Source organism: Pempheris klunzingeri, chromosome 1, assembly GCF_042242105.1.
Source record: "Pempheris klunzingeri isolate RE-2024b chromosome 1, fPemKlu1.hap1, whole genome shotgun sequence".
Lineage (NCBI taxonomy): Eukaryota > Metazoa > Chordata > Actinopteri > Acropomatiformes > Pempheridae > Pempheris > Pempheris klunzingeri.
This window is the reverse complement of record NC_092012.1, coordinates 20870645-20880917: the sequence shown is the minus strand read 5'-3', so window position 1 is coordinate 20880917 and position 10273 is coordinate 20870645. Positions and strand designations below refer to the sequence as shown.

At 41.1% G+C, this 10273-nt stretch overlaps 1 protein-coding gene across 1 annotated transcript in view; it reads right to left on the bottom strand.

The window, feature by feature from the left end:
• Positions 1-213: 213 nt before the first annotated feature.
• Positions 214-10273, bottom strand: part of LOC139203484 (MAM domain-containing glycosylphosphatidylinositol anchor protein 1) — a 170314-nt gene continuing 160254 nt past the window's right edge. Inside the window, exons 16-17 of the mRNA XM_070833253.1 lie at positions 6728-6845; positions 214-299 (exon numbers count right to left, since the gene is read on the bottom strand). Of these exons, the coding sequence (XP_070689354.1) occupies positions 214-299; positions 6728-6845 (204 nt within the window). The remainder of the gene's footprint in view (positions 300-6727; positions 6846-10273) is intronic.

Sequence of the window (10273 nt, the reverse complement as noted above, 5' to 3'; positions counted from 1 at the left end):
GGACATGTTCAAAGAAAGCAGAGGAGGATAATCTAGACAAAGACTTTGTATCTATGCGAGAAGGACGACATGGATGCATGAAGGGCAGAAAGACGTGTGGAGTGAGTAAGCAGAGGAGAGAACAGGTAGAAAGGTAGAGAGAGAAGTAAAAGAGCGTGAGTCAGGGCAGTGTCTGTCACTACAGACAGGTGGTGGTGGTGTGGGAAGTGCTCATCATCTGTAGAGTAGCGACAGGAAGCAGGAGAGGCCGAAGGTCAGCCAGCTGGTCAATGGGAGCGAGTGTGATCCACCAATCAGAACTGTGGAAACACACAGAGAAGAACACAGATGGCTTATGAGTTCATACGTGAAAAGAAAGCCCTTACAGACACCCTGTTGTTAGTCTATGTTACTTATCTAATGATATGACTCATGTCTCCAGAAGGTGTTATAGAAAAGCTCCCCTTCCTTACCCTCCACATTATGTATTTTTACACAGGCATGCTGAGGAATAATGACAGCTTTTAGCACTGTAACCATCAATGCAATTTTTTTTGACTCACAGTTTATGTCAGTTAAAACTTTTCATCGCTTGCTGGCATTCAAAATGTGTTTAGTGAACGTCAGGGTTCAAAAATTAATTCAGGAAAGATTGAAAACTTCAGAGTAAGACATGTGTATACCAGATAAAGATGTTCTTTTTTCCCTTTGTGCCATTTTAGAGGTCTCTCGTTGTCCCATGTAAACTGCATTTGATAAAGAACAGGCTAACCTTGACATGACATTAACCCCAGGCTAAGTAGATAACTGTACATGTATATATTTATCTCTTTGGCCCAAGGCTGTCTTGGAGCCTGAGGCTGAGCACAGCAGCATCTGTGATGAAAAAGCCGTGGTGTGGCAGAGAGTTGGGAGTCTTCTTCTTTCTAACTAAAAGCATCATTTGAACAATACCAACCCATGCTACCCATGTTGAGAGCAAGAGGAGGGCTGTAGAGAAATGGATTTATGTTTCATGATTCCACGTACGACTGTCAGGGAAGAAAAAAAAAAGTTGAGTGGAAAAAGGAGGATGGAAGAGATGGAACCAAGAATGAGAGGGAGGATGAGTAAACAGAGATTCACCATTGAGATTCCACACTTTGCCATGACAGCTTTGAGATTTTAATGTGAAAAGGAAGTTACAATTGATGTCATCATCACCAATGTGATGGATTGTTTTTTTGTTTTTTTCATTCTGCAGGTCGTTATTGTTTATGCATAGCTAGAGGATGCAGTGCACACATCTTCTATGTGGCACCATTTAATTGCTCTGAACCTTTTGACTGATGGGAAAAACAAGTTGTGTACATGAGATCAAGGTGTCCCATTTATTTTCCTTTATGTGAAAATCTTAGTTCATCTCTCTTTTACATATATACACTGTACACTCTCATATGCAGCGTTACACGAACGCAGCAACAAATTACACATACAAGCTGCTCAGAGAGAAGTAGGCATTATATTAAAAAGAGCAATATGATTTCATATCAAGGCTCCTCCTCTAGGCAGAAAATCAATATTTATAATAAAGCTTTGATCCACATGCAGCATGCAGACACACACACACTCCCCGACACACACCCACACACAAACATTCCTATCGTATAGGTTGAGGGCAGCAAATTGAAGTGAAACATGGCGTCTGACATCTCAACACACAATCAGCTGTGATAGGAGTAGCACTGTGTTGTGCTCAGTACTCTGGGGCACTAATAAATGTATATGTATATGTATATGTAATAATTGAATTGATTAACGGGACTGTGTGTAAAGTCCACCTTGATTGGGGCACCATTTCAGTAAAGGAAACAGTTCTCATTAATATAACTGAACTGTCAATGTAGTATAATGATTAATAATCAACTGTGAATATGCAAAGGAATGTAACATGGAGGACTACAAAAACTTGGGAGAACCACATGGTGACTTCCTACAAAATGGCCACCAGACCCCCTGGTGTGTGGGTCAGAGGCAGACAAAGGAAAGCCATGTGCTGTAGCTGTTAGCTTAGCTTCGTTTCTCAGTCGAGCTGTATACAGTTATGGTATGCTATAAATGTCCAGTTAGGCTCGAAGAAGGTTGTAGTTCTTTGTCCTTGCTGTCCTGGTTGAAGGCTGGAGGAATCCGGTCACTCCTTTGTTCCTTGCTAGTCAGCAGCTCGGTGTAGGGTCATGTATCACACATTGGCCAATGGTGGCTGTAAAGCTGAGTCCAGGGGTGCGTTTAGCATTTTGCTCATAAGACAAAGAAACACGTAGTTCTCACCATTTTGGTGGGGCCCAAAAACTGAGTCTCATTTTCTTCAGCAAGAATGAAGGAAGCGTGTAGAGGGGGGCATCGGTACAGTCTTTCACCACATGTATGGCTTAGAAATGTTTAGTTATCTTTTGTTAAAGTTAGATCTTTTTAAATCTGTAAAAATGAACCTGACAGAATCAGCTGTGTTGCGATTTGGAGTGATTAATGTGAGTCAATAGGTGGAGCTCTGTTAAGGTGGGACAGTTTGAAATAAGTTCAGACAAACCATGACAACCATCGTTCAATCTTTTAACCCATTCTGCACCCCTATCCACCCATCTCTCTCTCTCTCTCTTCACTCTTTCCCTCTCACTCTCCATTTCAGTGATTACATTTAAGTGATTCAGGTCCATACATGATACATCTGTCTATTCTGTCATGGAACTGAGATGAAGTTAGAAAGATAATGGATTACTATGGGCACATGCCATCCAATGTATTTTGCGTGTGCATATATATTTGTGTGTGTCTATGAGTGGTGTATGTGTGTTGCAGATGATTCTATGTATGTCATAGTACAAACAGGCATTTTAATCCACTCACATAAATCTGAGCCTCTACACCAGCTTCTTTGTGCTGGACCAACAAAACGCTGCTGTCCATTTAGCTATGAACATTCAAGTGATCGCAGGCAAAATGACATCAAAAAGCTAAACAGTCTTGCAGCCTGCCTTTATCGCCTTCTGCTACATTCCCTATAGCCGAATGACAACATTTCACTTACCAGGCTAATCACCAAAATTGTATTTCTTGTCATTTGTAATCAGATGTAACAAGTTCACCAACAGCTTTGTTGTGAGAACTTGTTTTTCTGCTGTAGCTTTAACACACTAAAGAGATGAGGAGGAAACTGCTGGAGAAATACAGTAAAACATAAAACAGTAAGAAGAGCTGCGGCGGAGCTGCACCAAACATGTCAGAGGCAATCATCCTTCATTCGTTGATGACCGTAGGATAACAGTTCCCTATGTGTGCACATAGTTAACCTCAAATATCGTGTGTGCACGTGGGGTGTAGAAACTCAAACACTACACTTGTCAAATGTGTGTGTTTGTGAGCTTATGTGCATGTTTACGTGCTGGCATATACAATAAATATCTGCTGAAAACACTTGAGGGTGGATGAGTGTGTCTCAGCAGTGTGTGTGTGTGTGTGTGTGTGTGTGCATTATTCAGCTGGGTGATACTGCATGCCTCTCATACTCTCTGTCTACCTTTCTCTCTCACACACACGCACACACACACACACACACACACACACAGGGCCATGTGACGGTTTGCTGCTATTGATGTTATGTGCTGCTTTGTACTGGAGCATTCAGAAGCACTACCTCACCATACATATTTGTTTTAACCTATCTGACTATCTAAACTTGTGCTGACCTTGTTTCGTGGTAACGGTGGTAAACACCCCAGGCCAGATGTATCAACGTATAACGGAATGTCCTTCTTGTCATTCTACGAGTGTATACGAGTGCACTGTCTGAGTGGAGCTCAAATACATGAGAAATAAAAATAACAATAAAAGAGTCTCACACTGTGACACACACTTATACACATTATGCCCATGTATGCATCCTTATGTATTCTCCTGACACTTGAGTAATGATTCCACAAAACAGGATACTGTACAGAATAAGTATTGCACAGAATACCAGAATAGGTATTGTATAGTATAAACATTGTCTATGGGGGGGGGGTTCTTTCACTGCAGAGTTTGTTAATCTTGTGGTGTGTGCTTTGATGGACCTGTAGTGCTTTCCTGTGGGCAGAGGGATTAACAAGTATGCATGATATACTTATGCACAAACATGCATACGCCATTTCCCACACATAAGCTGGTATTTATAAATTAGAATGCGCAGTGACAAACGTGTGCATACTATTCATAGAGATACTGTAGCTGCAGCTGATATGATATAGAGGAGATTAAACCTGTGGCAAGAGACCTTAGAGTAAATAACTATTTGCCAATTTCACTGATTGTGTTATTATTTTTGCAGTCTACAGAGCCTTCTGTGAAAGTTCTGAACTTAGTTTGGATTATTTATGAGCGATGACTCTTTTCTCTTCCCGGTTCCCATGATCATTTAATGTGAATGGTGAAGCAAAGACATTTGAGCTTCATGAATTCATCAGTGATCAACCTGATCAATGATTAAGTATAGTGTAAATGGTGGTCTGTTATCACTGAGTTACATTCATAAGTCATATTCCTTTTGATTTCCTCATACCTGGCAAACATGAGTTGAGTTTAATCCTCCTCTAATCCAAATGTTACGTCACCAACTCCAAGTTGCCAAAATCTGTACTCAGTTTCTCATTCTGTTCAGTCGGCTGCCTGATAATTACCCATCTGTCTGCTCTGTGTGCCTCTGTCTGCACACAACCTGCAGGACACACACGCACATACGCGCATGCTTGCAGAGCTTGAGAGCTTTCCTCTTCCTGTTTACACCTTCATCCATTATTCACTCTATCCGCCAGTGTCTTTACATGCACATATGTGCAAGATCGCACATATACACAGAAGTCTCACACTGGGGTATGAGGAGGTAAAAGCAGAATGTTAATAATTCAGTCTCTCAGTTTCGCTGTTTTAGGTTGTTTCCGTGCCTCTAATGTTTTCTTTGTAGTAGGTTCCACCCATAAAATGTCAAAAGGACCATCTTATCTTATCATACTAACATCTGCCCTGGAAAAGGGTCCTTCCTCTGCTGCTCCACATAGGGTTTATTACTTTTTTTCCCACTAAAAGGTATTTTGGATAGTTTTTTCTTATCAAAATTGGACATTTAAAGATAGACATTGTCACATACTGTGAAGATGGTGAAGCCAGTTAAGGCTATAGGAACATGACTGACTTAACTAAAACTAATCACTCAAATTGTACTTGAAAATAGTAGACAAATTATGTAAGAAACAACATCTGTTCTTAGTTGGTAAGATTACTGACACATCCAAGTGAATCAAACCAGTAATTTACCATAATAATAACTCACAGGATCAATTGTTATTCAGTTTTACATTTTCAATGTGTCCCCATTTCGAGTGACAGCATTGGCAATGTGCTATAAAAGTGTGCTGTTGTTGTGCATCTCTGCAGACAGAGAGAATGCTGTGAAGGCTAGAACTGAATGAAAATGCCTTTTTGTGTGTGTGTGTGTGTGTGTGTGTGTATGCAAGTCTTGGCTGACAGAGGGCAACTCTTCCTGTAGCTAAACTGCTGGCAGGTTTTAGTTTCATATTCTCTTTCTTCTTTGGTTCTTGGACCTGTTTGTCTCTCCATTTCTTCCCCTCTCTATCTCTTTCTCACACACGCACACACACTTTCGGTTAGTCTCTGTCTTTGACCTTTTCTCTATCTCTGTCTCTTCTCCACACCCTGACCCTTTAGGCTATTTGAGTCTCACTCCACACGCTTACATGGACATGCACTCACTGTAACTCACGTGTTTTTTCTCTCTGGTTCAAGCTTGAGGCAAGGTGGGCCGCCACAAACAGTAGTTATAAGTCCCAAAGTTTTATTCTATTTATGGGCAGATAGCATGGTCTAGCATGTCAACATGTCAGCATGTCAGCGTGTAGAGAAAATGTGGTCAGTTGATGGTGTAAAAACAACTCTCCTGGTGGACTGATCCCTCACCACTGTTGAATCTGGGTACATTTCTCTTTCCCTCACTGCACACACATTTCTGTCTTGCTCCTTCTACATCACACATGCCACTTCTGTCTAAATCCTTACCATTACACTTCATCTCTCTAAAAGTAAATAATAGAGGCTTTCAAAGAGTAGTGTGCAGAGGCATACAGATAATAAAAGGTAAGTGGCTAATAGAGAAGAGAGGGTAAGAGAAGAGACTGGATATAATGAAGGTGGGTATGGGCAAGGGAGGGGAGGTGTGATATGGGAACTTAGAGGATGAAAAGATACACGGGAATGTGAAGTAAATAAAATGATAGAGGCAAAGGAAGGACTGAGGATGATGATGAGGCTTTCAAATCGCTTCCATGTCGGTGCCATGTAGTGTCCACTTGCTCATTCTGCACTATGTTCACACACCTCCCAAACATTAAAGATGCTTATTTCTCTTTCTCTTGTTGAAAATCGTGTCTCTACAGTAATTCCCTCCTCTCCTGCCCATCAATTCATTTCTTTTTAGTTGAAATCAATGCAGTTCAAATTCAGTTTAATTCAGCTCTGTCTCTGCTTCTTAGCAAGTGCTCTATTGAAAACAAATAACCTGAAAACACTTGTTAGACCTTTAGAGTCATATTGCCTTTCTTATTTCAGCTCCCCTGAATCCCCTACATACAGACAGTGACGGGGGAAAAGGTTGATCAGAGATGCTTCTTTGTGTTTCTCAGGGTGTTTATGTCTCTCCACTCAAATAAAAAGTCTATCTTACCTGTCTTACCTGCGCTGGCTACAGTGTTCTCCTGCTTGCACTTCCCTATGGTGATGGAGACATCGTCAATGGCAATATCCCCCTCGAAACCCGGGCCTCGAATTCCTTCAAATACGATCTATTCAGGGAAGAGACAAAGAGACAGATGATGGGGGGGGGGGAGCTTGCGCAAACCTGACTTGAACGTATAACCACTGAGGATTTTTGTCTGAATCATTTTCCCTTAAATTCCATCAGTAAAATGACTAAATAAAAATGATCTAGATAACAATAAGTGGAATGAATTCTTTGATTTCAATTTCAACATAAAAATCAATCTGGCTAAAATGACAAATTAAATGTCGCTACAGTTTTTCCTTCCCGAAGAAGGAGGGTCATAAAGGGCAGGTGATGCCTCGGACTGATCCACCGGACTGATCCATTGGCCTCATCGACTGTTGGACTCTTTATTAGATTGTTTGCTCGCTTACACTTGTTTATTTCAGTGAACTTTGTAAAGCACTATGAGACACTCTGTTGTGATATTGGGCTATACAAAATAAATTGAATTGAATTGAATTGAATTGAATTAAAAAAAAAGACACTCTGTGACATTACTTCAACAAATGCAGACAACAATATGCAGATTGTAGTATCCTTTAGTATTAAGTATTTAAAAGTTGCATTATATCCCATAATTACTTGTGGGCCCACAGCAACAAAATAAAACAGGAGAATCATCTGAAAACTTTCCAGGCAACTTCCCTTTTTACACTTTACATTTTAGCCACCAGCCATCTGGTTTTGACTGGCAGCCTAATTACTGTGGTGTACCAAGGCACCCGGCTAATCAAAAACCAAGCGTATGAGAAGGGAAAAAGAAAATTAACTAGGAAACTCTGTTGCTCCAAAATAGCAACAAAAGCAACTCTCACAACTGTGGTTATTGACTTTGACTACAGACTTTAGAACTTTTGTAATATTCTATATTAACAACAATGCAAAGTGCTTTCTGTATAATCATGTCAGAGGGATTTTCAATCATGCAGTAATAATGGCTTATTTCATCTGTTAAGTGGTCTCTACAGATGTGTGAGTTGTTAATAAATTGGTGCGTGCACTTGTGCATACAACAATATCTTCCAACAAAACCTTGAGCAAGGCACTTGTTATTCCAATAAAACACAGAGAGGAGGTGACCATGTGTATAAATGCGATGCTGGTGGAATTGCAGCCAACATTTTGCCTGTATACCACGCCTGCTTACATACATAAGCAGAGAGCGAGCAGGTGCATGCATGGAGAGGTGGCACCTATGCGTTACTGGCCGCACTCTAAAACTCCATGTGTTGTATTAACAGAGCATTTAATCCGGTGAACCCATTTCTAACCCACCAAGGAGAAATGCCTGACCCCACCTCTACATGTTCTGAGTAAATGAAGGGTGGACAAAAAGACCATGGTAACCATCTCTCACTGCTGGAGCATTCCATTACCTGTCTTTTAATGTGCCAGTGTTGTACTGTTTTGTCTGGCAGCAATGTCAGCTTGAAGTGTCAAGCAGAAAATCATGGGGCAGATACCAGTAACCTATTCATTGCCTTAGTCAAGGATAAGCATGATCAGCTCAGGTCTGTAGTGTAATCATGAAAAGCCAAGTTCAAAGTGAATAAAGACAGACTGTGGGAAATGATCATTTTGTAAATGTCCCTCACATAGATCAACGTCTGACTCAGTTGCTTTTGCTCTAACACTGAACCACTGAACATTTCTTTCCTTGGTTTCCTGAAGCTAACTGATGCTTGGGTGACCTCCACCACACAGATCAGCGTTTGAACACACAACGGGGGGCATGCATGCCATGGCCCCTACAAGTGTACAAGTGTACAAGTGTATCTACAGGTATTGTAAATAATTTTCTTTCTGAGCTCTCTCTCTGTGCCTCATGCTGTCCGCCTCTACAAATTGAGTGCCCATTCAATTACATTCATAAAGGGGAGGGAAACACAAGAGCACTCCCACCTCTTCCCTGCTTTCTTTCCAATTTAGTCCCAGAGCCAGAGATCTTCTCTGAGTGAATGAATAAAATTAGAAGCTTGATTGGGTGGTGTGGAGGGAGAAAAGAAAAGAGCTTTCCTCTGGATTGGTTTAGCTGTCCAGCTCATTTGTGCAAAAGGATTATTTTATTTACTAGGCAAAGGGTAGCTGTAAGGGAAATTCAAGGGTAGTAGAGGGAAGAGGCTAATTGGTCAAAAGGCCGTGGTCATCTAATTTAAAAAAGCTACAATGCTGTGGGGCTGTGGTCAACACTTTGCTTTATTAATGTACTTTCTTCATGTGGTCTTATTTCCTATGAATTATGCAGCGCCAATAGAACCAGCCAGGCCTACTGCTGGATCCCAATAGACAGCAATAATACGCACACGCATACAAACATACCTAAGCTGACATCGGAGCTGTGCCTGCCTTTGAAGACCTGCAAACACGTCTGAATCAAACAAGTCAAAGCAAAGACAGCAGATTGTTGTATAATTACAGCCAGTGAGAAAAATAATTTGAGGATAGAAGCCCAGAGACGAAGTCTGGCTTCGACACACTAATACACAGAACCACAGCACAAATATCTCTTTTAAGCTACACAACAACACAATCACACCGAGCATGGTATTAAACAGATTGGCAGAGCACAAAGCAGTGTAATATTCTGCCGTATAAGATAGGATGGAAAAAGAATGATTATGTTTATGTGTTTATTTTTCTGGAAAGGCTCAGGAAACAGGCCTGTGCCCTTTCACTTGATGTTCACTGACAGATCAAGTCAAAGTGTGAGTCTGCAATGGCTCACACTTAAACCTCACTGCTAGGCACGGTGCTGAGGTCAAGTATATCTCAGAGCTCCGCAACCTTGGGAATGGCATGGTTGTTCATGTACAAGCGTGGAACATTTTCAGGACTGATACTTATGATCAAATATATAGAGCAAAATATTTCATTTTTTTAGATCACGTATTACCAAAGTCTGCTTTTGTAAAATTCACATGAATACTTGAACATTTCTCTAAGTGCTAAGGGTCATGAGCTTGTGGGATGTGAAAATGGTGTCATGGGCCATGAAAGGCTGCCGCTGTATCTATTGTGTGTGATATTTAACCATGACATTTACACGGAGCCAAGAGCATCACTCTGTTTTGGAGAGGTAAAACACAAATTCTCATCTTAAAAAAATTACGAGCAAAGTTCTCTTAATTCTTATCGTAACAGTGTGCAATGTGAGACACAGAGAGTGTGTGTGAGGAAGTCTGAGTATGATAGACAGCTTTTGTGTGTGTGTGTGTGTGTGTGTGTGCGTGTGCGTGTGTGTGTGTGTGTGTAGGGCTGTGTGTGTGACTACAGGATCAAAGAGTGTACAATAAAGTGCCAGGTTGGAGTTGTGAATGTGTCGTTTTGTTGAGTCTTGTAACCTTTAATGTTCCCATTGATGTGCTGTCCACATAGAGGGGACACAGCCATGAGAGAGAGATAGAGGGAGGGAGAGAGAGGGAGAGAGAGAGAGAGAGAGGGAAATGC